Below are 18,409 nucleotides of genomic sequence, written 5' to 3'. Positions count from 1 at the left end.
GACATAGCAGTCATTCATAATGTGTCTCAAAAAGAGGAGTTACATATATGTATATATATATATATATATGCATGCATGCATGCATACAGCTCTGGTAAATATTAAGAGACCACTCCTAATTTTGCTTAAATCAGCATTTCTTCACGTATGGCTGCCATTCCATTCTAGTGTCTGTTAAATTCCAACACAGGCACACGTCATTTACTTAATGAGGTGGTGATTACCTGAACCAAATCTAATTTAACGAGGAAAAGTATAAACACCACTGCTGTGGTCATCACTATCCTCTTGCAATAGGACCAGCTGGATGGCAAAAACAGTGCAAGTAGTACCTCAAAGGTAAGTTGAATAAAGAAATAACTATTCAGCATGACAAAAGACTTGAAAAGAAAAGCTTTGTGAGGAAAAGAAGGGTTCAATACTGACTTTACTGGCAGAGGGATACAGTGAGCGTCCGGTTGCTTCCATCCTGAAACTTACAAAGACGGCAGTTCATAAGAACGAGGTCAAGCAATAGACATTGGGGACAACAAATCTACAGACTGGCAGAGGACGAAAACGATCTATATATCTGTTAAAAATCCAACATTCTCTCTTTCACAGTTTGATGCCATCCGGTCTGTCCTTGTGATAATTATTTTCTGCATTTACTGTGCTCAGCTCCACTGCCTGGTTGCTCACAGTGGCCTTTCCCTGGGTCGAGGACTCTGATATGAATCTGTTCTCTGGGTGGTGGACCTCAATGAGGAGCTCATAGATCAGTGTCCCCACGAGAGCGCCAACACAAGTAGCTACCAACGGCACCCACCACCAATTACATCCAGCCCTTAGAGACAAACACAAAGGAAGTGCAACCCGGGAGTTATTGTTGATATCTAAAGTTCAGACTCCACTATTATCACAGTTACAATCATTAATGAGTCTTAGTACTCTCTACGAGTCAAGATCTCCCAGCTTCACATCCTATCAGTTTTAGCTCAATAAGTACAGCAGAATGTGTAACAGGACTGGTTTACCTGAACACCTCGTCCCCCCAGCCAGCGATGTACGTGAACAGCCTAGGCCCGATGTCTCTGGCTGGGTTGAGCGAGTAACCACTGTTTGAGCCCATGGAGATTCCAATCACCAGCACCACTGCCCCCACCAGAACTGGCTCCAGACCTGCCGGTGCAGGACTGTTTCTGCTGTCCCCCAGAGCCAGGATACAAACCATGAGAACAGCTGTACCTACCACCTTGAGAAAGTGAACAGGTTATCCATCACAGAACAAAGCAAAATCACAATGGAGAAACAATCAGTAAGAACTGACTGTTAAAGTCTGAGGCATTTCAATTTGCATGTTTTCGCACTCATACAAATTTCCACTTAATTTATTTCAGTTTTGTCGACAGGAGGCTGGTGAGAATAGGATTGGTTAGAATGGCTGGATGGAATGCTCATTAGAATGGAGTGAATGGAATGTGATCAACACATTAACACATTGTAGATGTGTTGATGTTTCAAACCATTCTAGAAATACAATTCCAGCCATTAACATTAGCCTGTCCTCTCCTTCATGGATGCCACAGGCCGCCTGTAATTTTGTGGTATCCAGTGCGTTGTCATTCAACTTGTATTTTTTTTAATTATTCTTAAGTAAATGAGTTAAACAATTCCTCCCGTTATAAATGTATATCCTGTATTTGAATAAGTTAGAACATTTTCATGTTCCTGACCTGGTCCAAGATGCCTCCCCAGAGGCTCAGGTAGTCAGCAGGGTATGTGGAAAAGATACCTGCTGTGGCAGTGGGGCCGGTTACGCTCAGGTGACCACCACTGTAGTACCGTATAGCATCTGTAAATGGAAAGACAACATATTATGCTACTTGCTTGATGATTCAAATAGAAATCTTTAACTTCCCTTGCAGTTGATTGGGTGATAAATTTTTTTTTAGTATTGAACAGAACAAAGTCCTCAGCAATCTGATCATCTCTATATAATCAGAGTATGAAACTAATGAAAGCTTTTGTACATGTTATTCTAGCTGTACCCCAACACATGGGTTTTATGGGATTGTTTGTTTCTGGAACAACCTGAACAGTTAGATAGTATTGGTACTCTGTATGTTGGTATTCTACTTATTTTCTCTGTTTTGTGTTACCATGGTACTGCAGGCCTATGGTAGCTGCAGCCAAGAAGGCCCCCATTATCTGAGAGACAGCATAAAACGGCAGACGTGTCCAAGGATGCCTACCCAGGAAGCAAAGGCTGAGAGACACTGCAGGGTTCAGATGAGCCCCTTCAAGAGAGTAATAGAAACATGGCATGTCAAATCAATGAAACCCTCATTGCAATATTTATACAGTAGCTCTTTTTCCAGAGGTCAAATCACCTCACAGACTGGTCTGGGGTACTGTATAAAAATCTATAATTACTACCAGGACAGTCCCATCACAGCTATACTTTCACCTTTTGGAATTTCATTAGAATTAATCGTAATTTGATTATGGAATATTTTGTCAGGCGTTGGCCTCTTTTAGGCCTCATCCATATGCGTAGATGTTTATTCAGAGACTTTACCTGACACCCCACGGGAAACATAGATTCCAAAGGTAGTTCCAAGAGCGAAACCCAGATTGATTGACAGGTAGTGACCTTTACTGTTCTTGGAGGTTGTTACTTGGGCAACAGAGCCACATCCAAGCAGCTGCAATCACATTACAGAAAACAAGGCTGATATCATGGAATTATACCTATATGAAGCAGTGCACATCCCTGTTTTCAAAACTATGGCAAAAATGCTCGAACTATAATGTCCAATATTTTCACAGTTTAGACTGTCATGGATGAACCAAGTAATCTAGTAGGCCTGTATCAAACTCCAGTTGAAATGAATTCATCCATGTCTTTTCTGTTCATAATGAAGGATCTCTTATCCAGATTGCGCACATCAATCTAATCTACTAGGACCTCCCACACACTCGCTTACTCCTTGTCCGTTTCTGTCTTCCTTTGGGGTCAAAGTCTTTGGTTAACCATTGTGATGATCAACTAATTACACTGTTATGGGTTTTGTCAAGCACTTAGAATTCAAAACAGAACCCAGAGCATGCTTTAGGACAAAATAAATCCATTAGAACAGGCTATTTAAGGTCATGTTGGCATTTCAAGTTAGTCTTAGATTGAACATGTGTTTTTCAAATCCATCCGTCTGAGGTAAAGTATAAGACTAACAAAAATCAGAAAAATGCACATTAACAATAACACATCTTTGAAATATAATTTATTCCTGCACAGTCAGCAGGGACTATGGAAAAATAAACTGTCTCTAACCATTCCGATAGAGACAAATGTAGGCGAATATAGGCCTACCTTTAAAAATCTCAACATAAGACATGAGGCTACCTCATATTGAACATGCACTCACTATCATGATGTAGACGCCAAGGCATTCAGCCAAACATTCTCTGAGAAGATTGCTCCTTATCTGACATTTCTTCAGCAGTTGATCCATCCTTGCAGCGTTTCTGATGTTAGAAAGAAGGTGTTTCGAATCAGTGGTGTTCACTCATCAGTATTACTACTAAACTCAGACAGGGAACTTGTGCTTTCCGGCTGACTATTAACAGGTTCACAAAGACTAAGTTTGCACTTTCATACGGCAATCCTCTGCGTCACTCGTTTTATGGCATGACTGGGGTTTCTTTGTGTGGTTACTACTGTATGATAACTCATGAATGCCAATTGCTGGTTCATCAATGCTAGAAGGTGAAGAATGTGATAAGTGATACAAACAATAGAATTTCAAGGAAATGGAGGTGCCATATCAATTTTTCCCATCCTATCCATTGTTACTGTATCTACATAAAGTTGTGCTCAAAAGTTTGCATATCCTTGGGGAATAGGTAATATATGTACCATTTGTAAAGAAAACATGAGTGAGATTCACATTCAACTGTAGGTCATAACAGAATGGCACAATTATAAAACAAAACATATCAACTTAGAAAAAGATGAAATGACCCCTGTTCAAAAGTCTGCATACCCTTAGTTCTTAATACTGTGTATTGCCCCCTTTAGCATCAATGACAGTGTTAAGTCTTGTGTAATAGTGGTCTATGAGGCCCTGAATTCTTGCAGGTGGTATAGCTGCCCATTCGTCTTGGCAAAATGCCTCCAGGTCATGCAGTCTTTGGTCATCTTGCCTGAACCGCACGTTTGAGATCTCTCCAGAATGGCTTGATGATATTAAGGTCAGGAGACTGTGATGGCTACTCCAGAACCTTCAACTTTTTCTGCTGTAACCACTGGAGGGTCAACTTGGCCTTTGTGCTTAGGGTCATTGTTGTGCTGGAAAGTCCAATAGCGTCCCATGCACAGCTTTCATTCAAAATAATGCAAATTGTCTGCCAGTATTTTTTGATAACATGCTGCATTCATCTTGCCATAAATTTTCACACGATTCTCCATGTTTTTAGAGGTCACACCACCTCAAAACATCAGTAAGCAACCACCATGCTTCATAGTGGGGATGGTATCCTGTTCACTATAGGCCTTTATGACCACTCTCCAAACATAGCGCTTATGGTTGTGACCATAATGCTCTATTTTGGTCTATCACTCCAAATTACAGTGTGACAGAAGGTGTGAGGCGTGTCAAGGTGTTGTCGGCCATATTGTAACTGGCCATTTTTGTGGCACTGGCACAGTAAAAGATTCTTTCTGACATCTCGACTATGCAGCTCTTTTTTTTTTAAGTATCATCGTATTGTGGTCCTTGAAACAATCACAATGTCTTTTTCCAGAGCAGACTGTGTTTGTCCAGAGGATATCTGTGGGTTTTTCTTTGTATCTAAACAATTCTTCTGGCAGTATTGGCTGAAATCTTTCTTGGTCTACCTGACCATGGCTTGGTATCAAGAGATCCCAGAATTTTCCACTTCTTAATTAGTGGTTGAACAGTACTGACTGGCATTTGCAAGGCTTTGGATATATTTTTATTTCCTTTTCCATCTTTATAAAGTTCCATTATGTTGTTACACAGGTCTTTTGACAGTTATTTTCTGATCCCCATGGCTCAGTATCTAGCCTGCTCAGTGCATCCACGTGAGAGCTAACAAACTCATTGACTATTTATACACAGACACTAATTGCAATTTAAAAAGCCACAGTTTTATCATTATGATTTAAAAAGGAGCCAAACAATGATGTGATAATAAATGGCTTCATATGAGCACTATGATCACTATCCTTAAATATGATCAGTCATATTTTAAAATCAATGCCAAAATTTCACAATTTCTGCCAGCGTATGCAAACTTATGAGCACAAATGTATACTGTATACAGTGCCTTCAGAAAGTATTCAAACCCCTTCCCTTTCTCTATATTTTGTTGTTATAGACTTCATTTATAATTATTATTAATTTCCATAAGTCTACATACAGTACACCATGAAGATAAAGCGAGATGTTTCCCAATTGAATATGAAAAATAGAAAATGTCATGTACATAAGTATTCAGACCCTTTGCCATGACACTCCAAATTCTGAATATATTGTATCATATGATCATCTTTGTGATGGAGTCCATTTATGGCAAATTAAATAGGTTAAAATGATTTAGGAGGGCACATACCTGGCTAAGTAAGGTCCTAAACTTCACAGTGCATGTCAAAGCAAAAACCATGCCATGAAATCTAATGATTTTTCACCTTCAAGATAGAATTTTGTTGAGGCACATGAGGTTATTAAAAAAACCATGCCATGAAATCTAATGATTCTTCACTTTCAAGATAGAATTTTGTCAAGGCACATAAGGTTATTTAAAAAAATGCTATAGCATTGAAAGTTCAGTGCGCTTCATTGTGTAATGGAAGACATTTGGAATCACCAAGACTCTTCCGTCCAGCCAAATAAAGTAACTGGACAAGAAGGGCCTTGGTCAGGCAGGTGAACTTCAGAGTTTATCTGCAGAGATAGGATAACCTGACTGAAGGACAACCATCTCTGCTGCACTTCATCAATCAGGCCTTGGTAGTGTGGCTAGTCGGAAGCCACTCCTTAGTTAAAGGAATATGACAGGGTCTGAAGGACTCAAAGAGCATGAGGAAAAGTATTTTCTGGTCTGATGAGAATTTAGCTATTTGGGCTGAATACCCAAAGCAGTACTCTGGCAAAAACAGCGTACCTGCTCATTTCCTGGCTAATAACATGACTACGTTTAAGCTTAGTGGTGGAAGCATCATGCTGTGGGGATATTTTTCAGTGGCAGGGTCAGGATTGAGGGAAGGATGATACTGATACTGGGGGGTTGGATTTTGTTAATATGTGATGGATGGAATGAATCACTCAATATTTCACACACATCATAGCGTCAATACAATCAATGATTGTACACAAAAGAATGTAGACACTCGACCATCACACCTATATGAGCTTGTTTGATATCCAAAGCCATGGGCATTAATATGGGGTTGGCCCCCCCTTTGCAGTTGTAACAACTGCCACTCTTCTGGGAAGGCTTTTCACAAGATTTTGTGAAAAGAGTGTCTCTGTGGGAACTTTTGTGAGGTCAGGCCCTGATTTTGGAAGAGGAGGCCTGGCTCACAATCACCGTTTCAAGTCATCCCAAAAATGTTCAATGGGGTTGGAGTCGGGGCTCTGTGCAGGCCACTCAAGTTCCTCTGCAACAACTTTGTCAAACCATGTTTTTATGGACACTGCTTTGTGCACAGGGGCACTGTCATGCTGCAATGGGAAAGGGCCTTCCCCAAAATGTTGCCACAAATTCAGAAGCATCCAATTGTCTCAAATGTCTATGTACCCTTCACTGGAACTAAGGGGCCTAGCCCAAACCCTGAAACACAGCCCTAGACCATTGTCCCTCCTCCACCAAACTTTACAGTAGGCAATATGCATTCCAGTAGATAGCTTTCTTCTGGGATCCACCACACCCAGATTCGTCCATCAAAATGTCAGTGAGCAATGGGTGTGGCTAAAACACCTGAACTCAATAATTAATAGGGGTGTCCACATACTTTTGGCCGTATAATGTATGTTCAGCATAGCCCACACAACCCTCCCTGCTCAGCCATCATCAGCGTCCTCTAATCAAAAGTCTTCCTGGGGCTATGGGACCGTATACGTTACCAGTGATAATGTAGATTTACACTGCCGGATGTTCAAACTAATGATTCAGCCTTGCGGCTCAGCTCTTTCTTCACCACGACAGACCGGTACATCGACCGCATTAATGCAGAAGCTGCACCGATCTGTCAATCTCCCGTTCCATCCTTCCCTCACTCGTGAACAAGACCCCTAGATACTTAAACTCCTCCACTTGAGGCAAGCACTCTCCACCAACCTGAAGTGGGCAAGCCACCCTTTTCCAACTGAGGACCATGGCCTCGAAATTGGAGGTACTGATTCTCATCCCCACCGCTTCACACTCGGCTGCAAACCGTCCCAGTGCATGCTGAAGGTCCTGGCTTGAAGGGACCAAAACCACAACATAATCCGCAAAGAGCAGACACGAAATCGTGTGGTCCCCAAACCTGACACCCTCCGGCCCCTGGCTGCGCCTAGAAATTCTGTCCATAAAAATTACAAACAGATCTGGCGAGTCCAACATGCACTGGGAACAAGTCTGACTTACTGCCGGCAATGCGGACCAAGCTCCTGCTTCGGTCGTACAGGAACCTGACAGCCCTTAGCAAAGGACCCAGGACCCCATATTCCCGAACCACTCTCCACAGGATGCCGCGAGGGACACAGTCGAATGCCTTCTCCAAATCCACAAAACACACTTGTGGATTGGTTGGGCAAACTCCCATGAACCCTCCAGCACCCCGTAGAGGGTATAGAGCTGGTCCAGTGTTCCACGGCCCGGACGAAAACCACACTGTTCCTCCTGAATCCGAGGTTCTACTATCGGCCGTATTCTCCTCTCCAGTACCCTGGCATAGACTTTCCCAGGGAGGCTGAGAAGTGTGATCCCCCTATAGTTGGAACACACCCTCCGGTCCCCCTTCTTAAAAAGAGGGACCACCACCCCGGTCTGCCATCCCAGAGGCACTGTCCCCGACAGCCACGTGACGGATTCAGTTTAACAACTTCCAGAAATACTTGTTACTCTCAAGTCAATGAGTCATTCAAAATGAATGAATCGTTCACAAACCGCACATTGCTAGCTCTAGACAAGTCTGTGACTGTCCCTGAGTGGTCCGGCCAAAGCCTAACCCCATTGTATATCTGTTGGGAGACCTAAAGATGTCAGTTCACCGACGTGCCACATCCAATCCGACAATTCTGTAAAGGATCTATAAGAAACATTATGAGAAAATTCCAAATCCAGATGTACAGTATACCCAAGATCAAAGTTGTGATTGCAGCCAAAGCAGCTTCTACGTGTCCACTGGTTGTTCGAGGACAGATGCTAAAATTGATATAGAGGTGGTCAACCAGGGGCATGAAGCACAGCATGATCATGCCTGTGAACACCAACTGAAGGAAACAACGGAATGGTATGGATAAGCTTCAAGTTCTTCTCAAATAACAATTCCTGTTTGGGAAAATAGAACAGAGAGGGTAAAACAGGCATATTGGGGGAACTATTGAAGAAAACTGGAAAGGGGAAACAGAATAACTTTAAGATGTTAAAGCATCCTTTGTACTACCGTGATCTGAGGGTAAAAGGTTGATAGTGACAATGATATACAACTGTATATTTTTTATTATTATTCAGAGTTATTTAGGGTCAGGTTATCAGTAGAATTCCATGAGAGTTACATATAAAAACATTCACACTGCTTTAAATTAAATTTGAATTCCATAGGAGGCTACTAGTAGTGTGATAAGTACCTTCTAATAGAGGAAGCGATATTCTTACAGAGAGAGAAAATACTATTTGAACAAGTTTCTGGATCTCACTCCAGCTTTCAGATGGAAACTATCTCCTACAATTTTATTTTGTTGACTGTGCCTAAGCTACGCACATAGGGAAGAAAAATATCATTCCAGTTCTCTTGCCCTTCACTTCTCTTCAACTCTCACCCAGTATCAAAACCAAAATGACATTTCAGCAACTTATCTCTGAATAAGTTCAAATCTAGAGTTGGACAATGATGTCTGGGGCTGTATTATATTGCTTCACCCCATCCCATTGTATCTCTTGTTTTTTCTATGTTACTTCATGTTTTTAACTGTATACTGTATTTTACTCTTACTGTCTATCATTGTAAATTGATTTTTTACTGGAATGAGACTAAACTGCAAATATAAAGGAATTATAAAAGCAAAGTGTCTGTTCTACAATGTGAAAACAGACTTTCGAAAAGTGGATTTTGTAAGAGGTAACGTTAACGTTAAAGGAATTTCCATGGGGTGTGAATTTGGTAGGCCTCTAGGGTGTTAAATGTGTTTATTTTGTGAAGGTGTGAATCATATTTAATATAATAAAGTTCTGTGTAACATTATGAACAAAGGAATTTTTTTAACTATCCCTTTCAGATACTTTTTTCTAAACATTAAAGCAAATCTACTAAATAGCGATCAGATGGCTAAAAACTTCATCTGCATTTTTAGTTCTATTTATGCTCTTGGCAAAGGCCATAACAAAACTAGTGCTAGACATAAATGTATGATGATTCATGGTTATCACAGGTTTTGAGTGCTAACATCTGTGAATCTGTGCCTTGCTCCAAATATACAAATCATAACACTTTGCCCCTAAACAACATAGTTTTTGTTGAATTATTATTACACAATACTTTTTCTGACCTTTTTGAATATTGCCCCTGACAAATAGCCCATATTACAAAAAAAAGACTAAAACTAACACTAAAACTAATAAAAACTAAACTAAAACTAAGCATTTTCAAAAATAAATAAACTAAACTAGCAAACCCACTTTAAAAACTAATTAAAACTAAACTGAATTTGAAAACAAAAAGTCAAAACAAAATTAAATTAAAAACTAATAAAACATCAGAAACTATAATAACCTTGCAGTGGAGTACTATAAAACAGTATGCCTGCTACATCCATATTTCTCAGGGGTAAGAAAAACAAATTGTGTGGCATAGGGTTGGTCTAAAGGGGCTGCCTCTGGTCACATTTTATAAAGGTCATTTTACGTCAGCAGTTGTCACCAAGTACCGCTGCCACAATGGTTCAAAGGTGGCCCAGTGCTTTTTCAGCAGAAAATCATCACCCCGTCAATAAAGCGTAAGAAATAATTTAAACCAAAAAACAGTATAGTGTATTATCAGCGTAATATCAGTAAATATTAGCCTTTTTATTATTCAGTCATACATATACATTTCAGAAACTGAAAAGGACTACAAAAATTAAATATGCATATTGAGAAGTGAGAATCTTCTGAGGCCCAATGTCCTGAACGCTTACAAGTTGAGTGCTTTCACAGTGGGACAAACTACTTAGTATGTCCCACTGTGCTAACTTAAAAGTAATTGGTCAATTAAGAATCACACTACCGTACAGGAATCCTCACATGATTTTTGGCAATATTAGTCCATCCTAGCCTGAATGTCAGTCTTTTTGTTCCATCATTCCAACTATTTGCTAGGTTTGGCTTGACAGTGAATGTCTCGCTAAATATACAGCACGTAACCACCTAGGGATCACTTTATTTTCATGTACCAAGATGCTAATACAGATAACATGTATACAAGTTTTGTATTCTGTTCCTGAGCCCCTAATCCACAGCTTTTTTTCACATCTTGCCTCCAAAGAATTTGGAAAACAAGGAAAGATCATCCTGCATGTCCAGAGAGGGGGAAGTGCCACCTGGGGGAAAAGGAGTATTTAAAAATGATTCAAAAAATAAGTTGGATGTGACATTGATATGGTTTTGCATTTAATCACAAGATACGGTACGGTTCTCCTCAGTGTCAAGGCATTCTCACATTTGAATCATAGTCTGTATGTAAATTAATATGATTTTTATCCTGAATTCAATAGTCAATGAGGCATCCATTTGAAGTTGTCAACCTTACAGAAGGACACTGACCTGGCTGTAGTAAAGATACAGCTTGATCCTGTACCTCCTCCCTCCCCCCTGTACGAGTCACAGTGGTCTCCTCGTTCCCCTGGCCATCTCGGACTGTGCGCCTCTCCTCAACACTCTAAACAAAAATATCCAAATAGGACATCCAATTATGTCATACACAGACTCTAGTACACTACTTTTTCTAGCCTGGCTGACAGCAGAGTCCAGAAGTGGTCAGCAAGAGACAAAATAATACAGGCGATTCACATTGCTGATTGGATATCCTCTTTTCAAATTGAACTAATCATGATCAATGTTTTACTAAAGCACTGCCCCACAAAACCAAAGTAATGTTTGCTTGCAAATCCTTTGGTGTAGCAAAGAGATGAGGAAGCATTTTTTTTCTGTAGCCAGTCTCTCTACTCAATCACTGGCTTTGCAATAAATGTAGAGTTTCTATCAATTATTGTATTCTACATTATAATGTCACTATTGACATAAGTCACTACTTAATTTCTTAAGAGATTTTAAGACTTGCAGATGGTCATACTTTTCTGTTAAAACTCAACAGCACACATCAATATGACCTTTGATTCTGTCTTAGTACACAGAATAATCAAAGTTGTTTTTCTATTACTAAAATGCAGTATGAGACAACCAGGTTTGCACTGTGAAAAACAAATACTCACAAATATGAAGTACAAATTTGGTTCTGTTTTGCTTGTTTAAAGGAAACATTTTGAAACTAAAATGTTTTATTTAGTAAAAATAACTCTCCCTACGTCACACTTGTTTGACAGTTGGTGTGTAGTTGGTATACACTTTTTTAAAGTAGCTCGAGCCTACAAACTATTTCCTACATGCACTAAAAACTTACAAATCGCTCGTAATGTGTCTATTTGTATATTTTCGGGTAAATAGCACAAACTGAACCAACATGTCCCATCTTGCAGTCAGGTGTGAGTACATGTACAGCTGCACCACATATAATATTAAAAAAATCCAGAATCACAAACAATATACACAAAAAGAAAAGCACTCTACAGTCTGAAGGAGACATGTCTCTTACCCCATCAGGCTTCACCACTTTTGTGACAGTGATCGACTGGAAGAAGGACCGAGTCTTTGGCTGAGTGGTAGAAGGTGGAGTAAGAATCTGATCTAGCCCTTCAGAGGAGACTTGCGAATCCATATCTTGGGATATAGTGTTTGGGAAAATATTAATTATGAAAACAAGACAACTAACTGTTAAAGTCACAGTTACTAAGATAACAAGCCCCTGCTGCTAAATTCCTTAAAAATATGAGTCTTGTACCTGAGCCAAACTCGAAAAAGCAATTTATGGATAGTGGGTCTAAATACAATTTAGGTATTTGACAATAACATGGCTGTACCTCGGTCTGCTTTGGGCTCCTGCTCTTGACCACCTCGTAGCCCTCCTTTCCAAATATCACTGAACTGGAGAAAAGAATGGAGAATCACATGAAATAACAAGGCAACTGTCCGAGATACTGTTGTTGAGAAGTTTAAAGTCGGATTTGGATACAAAAAGATTTCCCAAGCCTTAAACATCCCAAGGAGCACTGTGCAAGCGATAATATTGAAATGGAAGGAGTATCAGACCACTGCAAATCTACGAAGACCCGGCCGTCCCTCTAAACTTTCAGCTCATACAAGGAGAAGACTGATCAGAGATGCAGCCAAGAGGCCCATGATCACTCTGGATGAACTGCAGAGATCTACAGCTGAGGTGAGAGACTCTGTCCATAGGACAACAATCAGTCGTATACTGCACAAATCTGGCCTTTATGGAAGAGTGGCAAGAAGAAAGCCTTTTCTTAAAGATATCCATAAAAAGTGTCGTTTAAAGTTTGCCACAAGCCTCCTGGGAGACACACCAAACATGTGGAAGAAGGTGTTCTGGTCAGATGAAACCAAAATCGAACTTTTTGGCAACAATGCAAAACGCTATCTTTGGCGTAAAAGCAACACAGCTCATCACCCTGAACACACCATCCCCACTGTCAAACATGGTGGTGGCAGCATCATGGTTTGGGCCTGCTTTTCTTCAGCAGGGACAGGGAAGATGGTTAAAATTGATGGGAAGATGGATGGAGCCAAATACAGGACCATTCTGGAAGAAAACCTGATGGAGTCTGCAAAAGACCTAAGACTGGGACGGAGATTTGTCTTCCAACAAGACAATGATCCAAAACATAAAGCAAAATCTACAATGGAATGGTTCACAAATAAACATATCCAGGTGTTAGAATGGCCAAGTCAAAGTCCAGACCTGAATCCAATCGAGAATCTGTGGAAAGAACTGAAAACTGCTGTTCACAAACGCTCTCCATCCAACCTCACTGAGCTCGAGCTGTTTTGCCAGGAGGAATGGGCAAAGATTTCAGTCTCTCGATGTGCAAAACTGATAGAGACATACCCCAAGCGACTTACAGCTGTAATCGCAGCAAAAGGTGGCGCTACAAAGTATTAACTTAAGGGGGCTGAATAATTTTGCACGCCCAATTTTTCAGTTTTTTATTTGTTAAAAAGGTTTGAAATATACAATAAATTTCGTTCCACTTCATGATTGTGTCCCACTTGTTGTTGATTCTTCACAAAAATTACAGTTTTATATCTTTATGTTTGAAGCCTGAAATGTGGCAAAAGGTCGAAGAGTTCAAGGGGGCCGAATACATTCGCAAGGCACTGTATATAATACAAATTGAAAGACATTCACCCAAGTTTAAAAACAAGAAACCGGGCAAGCCTGGTTCAGCCGGCCTGCAATAAAAAGCGATAATCGTCGATGGCCTCCCTGAATTCGAACCCAGGTCTCCCATGTACGAGACTGTCTTTAACCATTACGCCACAGAGTTATAAATCTGTCGAAAGTTGGTATAGCATTTCAATATTAGATCACAAACATCACGCTGAGGTTCAATATTTCACTAGACACAACTAAGCTTTGTGTTAAACTGACTAACGTTTCTTATTAAGTTTACCTCCACCACAAATATCATCTATGTTTGAACAGCTTATTAGCCATGACATTTATACAATAACTATCAATATACAGTGGGGAGAACAAATATTTGATACACTGCCGATTTTGTTGGTTTTCCCTCTTACGAAGCATGTAGAAGTCTGTAATTTTTATCATAGGTACTCTTCAACTGTTTGTGACGAAATCTAAAACAAAAATCCAAAAAATCACATTGTATGATTAAGTAATTAATTTGCATTTTATTGCATGACATAAGTATTTGATACATCAGAATAGCAGAACTTAATATTTGGTACAGATACCTTTGTTTGGAATTACAGAGATCATACGTTTCCTGTAGTCTTTGACCAGGTTTGCACACACTGTAGCAGGGATTTTAGCCCACTGCTCCATACAGACGTTCTCCAGATCCTTCAGGTTTCGGGGCTGTCGCTGGGCAATATGGACTCTCAGCTCCCTCCAAAGATTTTCTATTGGGTTCAGGTTTGGAGACTGGTTAGGCCCCTCCAGGACCTTGAGATGCTTCTTATGGAGCCACTCTTTAGTTGCCCTGGCTGTGTGTTTCAGGTCGTTGTCATGTTGGAAAACCCAGCCACGACCCGTCTTCAATGCTCATACTGAGTGAAGGAGGTTGTTGGCCAAGATCTCGCGATACATGGCCCCATCCATCCTCCCCTCAATACGGTGCAGTCATCCTGTCCCCTTTGCAGAAAAGCATCCCCAAAGAATGATGTTTCCACCTCCATGCATCACGGTTGGGATGGTGTTCTTGGGGTTGTACTCATTCTTCTTCCTCCAAACACGGCGAGTGGAGTTTAGACCAAAAAGCTCTATTTTTGTCTCATCAGACCACATGACCTTCTCCCATTACTCCTCTGGATCATCCAGATGGTCATTGGCAAACTTCAGACGGGTCTGGACATGCGCTAGCTTGAGCAGGGGGACCTTGCGTGCAGTGTGTGTTACTAATGGTATTCTTTGAGAATGTTGTCCCAGCCTTTTATCCCTGATGTCCTTACACAGCTCTCCGGTCTTGGCCATTGTGGAGAGGTTGGGGTCTGTTTGAGTGTGTGGACAGGTGTCTTTTATAAAGGTAATGAGTTCAAACAGGTGCAGTTAATACAGGTAATGAGTCAAGAACAGGAGGGCTTCTTAAAGAAAAACGAACAGGTCTGTGAGAGCCGGAATTCTTACTGGTTGGTAGGCGATCAAATATGTCAAGCAATAAAATGCTAATTAATTTTTTTTAAATCATACAATGTGGTTTTCTGAAATTACAGACCTCTACATGCTTTGTAAGTAGGAAAACCTGCAAAATCGGCAGTGTATCAAATACTTGTTCTCTCCACTGTAGGTGATGATAACTGACTTTTTCATCCAGTGAAAAGAGAGAATCATGTAGCCAGCAAAGTGTTTGTCTATCTTGAACAAATCCTAATATCCACCAGAACTGTTTTATTTTAGGCTTCCTTTAACGTAGCTACTGAAGGTTGTAACCAGCGAAGTTTTTGTCTATTGTGAACAAATCCTCTAATGCCACTGGCCGTTTTAACAGCTAATTATCAGCTAATCTATCAAAATAGGTTACGATAACTGACTTTTTCGTCAAGTGAAAAGACGAGAACGGTTTTATTTTAGGCTTCTTATAATGTAGCTACTGAAGGTACAATCTAGGGTTTGTTCAGGGCATAGCAAAGTTTTTGTCTGTCCTGAACAAACCCTAAGGCATAATGTGTTTTGACTGTGATGGGAGTCAAACACGGGACCTATTCATCTGTAGTCCGCATATCTAACCACTACGCTATTTAACAAGCGGTAGTCACTCAGTCAATCAATCCCTCAGTCAGTAAGAGACATTTGCTCTTCTAGGCCGGGCTCCGCTTACACCGTCCTGCAAAAAAATTGGCAGTTGGTATAAAACATTGACAAATTTATGTCTTAATACACATTTTCCTTCAGAATTAAACAAAATACAGTAAATTAATGTATTAACAGAATTATTTATATACAAATGACAATATCATTTGTGATCTGTACCATTCAACTTCAAGACCTTGCAATAGTTAAGTACATCTTAATGAAGCAGCCATCAGCAAAGTCAGGGCTAGGATGAAAAGAAATAAAACCTTGGAGAAGGGCGTCCAGGTTTTAGGGAAACAAGAGCCACCAGATGGAGGACTGTCATAATTCCTGGGACCCCCTGATGGTCCATAGGGGGGCCCAGTCGGCATGCGGTGGGAGTCATCTGGGCTTTTTAACATGAAGTCCCTCAGTGGATTTCCACTGGATCCTCTCCCACCTCCATCTGGTCTTTCCATGGGCTCCTCAACACTAGGGACACCTGGCGTGATTGAGAGGTCATAAGAAATGAATACAGGGTTGAACACAATATGAAACAAGAAGAATTACGTGTGTAATCAGATAATCAGTCTATTAAAGAGATGGTGCTCAGTTGTGTATTGGTAATTGACAATGCATTGGTCAACATCTAAATGCATTGGTTGAACCATCTAAAATCAAGAGTTTATATTTGTAGGGAATTAAGAAATTGATTGATTTTCCAACTATTTTACATTCAAGTATAACTGGACATTGACAACTATTTCAAATAAGGTCAGCCTGCCCTGGCTATTCTCCACCTACATTGATTTATTTGACTTAAGTGCACCTACCAAAATGGCCTGGTCCAAACTGGCCATCCAAGCGGCCTAACTGTGAGAAGATTTCTTCCATCCCTCTGAAGACATGACCAAAGACCTCTGGCTCCTGAACCCTTACTCCGTTTGGGCCAAAACTGAACCCAAACCTCCACTGATCGTCAAACTGGTCCGTCTGGCCAACGCCACCCTGGAAACGATCAAAGTACATTCCGTCGTCGTCTTCTTCATCATCATCATCATGGGTCATGCCATCGAAGAAGGGGTCCCTGGGCGAGATCATGAAATGTGACGCAGGAGAAAATTAGGAGACATCACTATCATGCGTTCAAGTGGCAATGTATTTACAATGAAGCGTTTTTTTTTTTTTCAGGTTGCGACTCTGATTTACCTAAACTAGCCATAGCTAACATTCCAACCACGGAGTTGTCTCTTCACTGGTTACTGGATGTTTAGGCTATTTTTCGACACCGGTACCGTAGTTGTGCACAGTTCCACACTATATAGACGGAGATTAAACATACAATTTATGAAAAGTAGTTGTAGCAAAAACCCCGATACGCCAAAGGCATGTGTAATCCTTATGCGGGCAACAGTAAAATACCAGACAATGGTTCAGTGTCTCTGGCTATCAACAAACTTCTCAAGTAAATATTTGAATAGTAGCTAGCCAGGAGTAAGGAGATAACTATTGACCTTAAGCAAATAACAGGTTTCTAACCAAACTTCTATGGTAGTACAATACTTGTAGAGGGAAGCTGTATAGCTAAGAATGTGATTAATTGGTTTCAAGACACCGTTTATGTAGCAGGTGTGACATGTCATTTAGCAAGGTAGCTTAGCAAACACACAGCTATTGAAAGTTCTTTGAATCCTGTCTGTCTTCAAGTATCTCGTACCTTCTACCCTCTCCACGATAGTGACCTCCAGGTACCCGAAAAAATCCACGAAACAAATCAAAAACGCTCATTTGAAGAAACGCTTGATGTAAACCTAGATGCTATTTTCTATTTCATGCTGTTGAAGTAATCAATCTGCGATCTGCGTCTTGTGAGCAACATTAAAGAAACACTTCCGGGTCACGGAAATCTGGAATTTTTCAAAATAAAAGAGACCAACGAATTACTTAAAAACTGAGATAAATTGAGTTTATTAATTTTTTGAGAACATTTACCTCTCAAAACATTGACATCAATTCAAATATGCTCATATTTAAGAGTAATTTCGATAAAAAGTGGGTGTTAAAACACGTTCCAAGGGTAAAATTCAGACAATGACAGAATGTGGAATACATATTGCCTCATAGCTCATAAACTATTGAATATTCCACAGAGAAAGCAGTGTAGGAAATGTCCAGGAGAATGTGTAGAGTAAGACAAACCTCTCTAATCATGGGGAATGGTGTGCTACATCTAGCAACACAATATTTCCACACCCTCTTTTTCCACAATAATGGATATGAAATACATATTGACTCATACAGAAAAAACGATTCTATACGCCGCAGTGAATGTAATGTAGGACATTTTTAGGACACTATATAGAGTGTTTATGTGCAAAAGAATCAAGGGGCACTGTGTATTTGCAATTGTTGCTGGCATTTTACTTCGCTCATCCCATGCAACTCAATGGATATGAAATACATAACTTATGCATACAGAAAAAAAGATTCTATATGCCGCAGTAAATGTATTGAAGGAAATGTTCAGGAGAGTGGATAGAGTAATTATATACAAAAAAAATCAAAGGGCACTGT

The 18,409-nt window shown here is 40.3% G+C and overlaps 2 protein-coding genes across 4 annotated transcripts; both read right to left on the bottom strand.

The window, feature by feature from the left end:
• Nucleotides 1-491: 491 nt before the first annotated feature.
• aqp10b (aquaporin 10b) lies at nt 492-3,846 on the bottom strand. 2 transcript variants are annotated; one of them, XM_010867952.3, is made up of 6 exons: nt 3,408-3,846; nt 2,561-2,687; nt 2,142-2,279; nt 1,716-1,834; nt 1,017-1,234; nt 492-826 (listed from the first exon to the last, which is right to left on the bottom strand). In XM_010867952.3, exons 1-6 carry the CDS (start codon nt 3,492-3,494, stop codon nt 598-600), a joined length of 918 nt encoding a protein of 305 aa, XP_010866254.1. In that variant the 5' UTR covers nt 3,495-3,846; the 3' UTR covers nt 492-597. The 2 variants fall into 2 exon arrangements, with proteins under 2 accessions (XP_010866254.1, XP_019905710.1); XM_020050151.2 differs by having other exon boundaries at nt 2,235-2,279.
• Nucleotides 3,847-10,235: 6,389 nt separating this feature from the next.
• On the bottom strand, nt 10,236-17,724 carry hax1 (HCLS1 associated protein X-1). Of its 2 annotated transcripts, XM_020050012.3 has the most exons (8): nt 17,553-17,646; nt 17,045-17,152; nt 16,669-16,922; nt 16,123-16,337; nt 12,384-12,447; nt 12,059-12,183; nt 11,011-11,125; nt 10,236-10,787 (listed from the first exon to the last, which is right to left on the bottom strand). In XM_020050012.3, the coding sequence occupies exons 3-8, from the start codon at nt 16,901-16,903 to the stop codon at nt 10,714-10,716; spliced, it is 828 nt and encodes a 275-aa protein (XP_019905571.2). In that variant the 5' UTR covers nt 16,904-16,922; nt 17,045-17,152; nt 17,553-17,646; the 3' UTR covers nt 10,236-10,713. The 2 variants fall into 2 exon arrangements, with proteins under 2 accessions (XP_019905571.2, XP_010866255.2); XM_010867953.4 differs by lacking the exon at nt 17,045-17,152 and having other exon boundaries at nt 17,553-17,724.
• Nucleotides 17,725-18,409: the final 685 nt, after the last annotated feature.

Source organism: Esox lucius, chromosome 10 (genome assembly GCF_011004845.1).
Source record: "Esox lucius isolate fEsoLuc1 chromosome 10, fEsoLuc1.pri, whole genome shotgun sequence".
Taxonomy (NCBI): Eukaryota; Metazoa; Chordata; class Actinopteri; order Esociformes; family Esocidae; genus Esox; species Esox lucius.
The sequence above is the reverse complement of the archived record's forward strand: the minus strand, read 5'-3'. Positions and strand labels throughout refer to the sequence as shown.

What these genes read in the sequence shown, in the direction of transcription:
- aqp10b (XM_010867952.3), bottom strand. Translation starts at nt 3,494, where the DNA reads ATGGATCAACTGCTGAAGAAATGTCAGATAAGGAGCAATCTTCTCAGA. An exon ending in TGTTTCCCGTGGGGTGTCAG is followed by an intron (nt 2,280 to 2,560) that starts GTAAAGTCTCTG and finishes ACTCTCTTGAAG; the next exon opens with GGGCTCATCTGAACCCTGCA. An exon ending in TGGGGGGACGAGGTGTTCAG is followed by an intron (nt 827 to 1,016) that starts GTAAACCAGTCC and finishes TTTGTCTCTAAG; the next exon opens with GGCTGGATGTAATTGGTGGT.
- hax1 (XM_010867953.4), bottom strand. Translation starts at nt 17,623, where the DNA reads ATGAGCGTTTTTGATTTGTTTCGTGGATTTTTTCGGGTACCTGGAGGT. An exon ending in TATCGTGGAGAGGGTAGAAG is followed by an intron (nt 16,923 to 17,552) that starts GTACGAGATACT and finishes GATCTCGCCCAG; the next exon opens with GGACCCCTTCTTCGATGGCA. An exon ending in CCTGGACGCCCTTCTCCAAG is followed by an intron (nt 12,448 to 16,122) that starts GTTTTATTTCTT and finishes TCTTTTCTCCAG; the next exon opens with TTCAGTGATATTTGGAAAGG.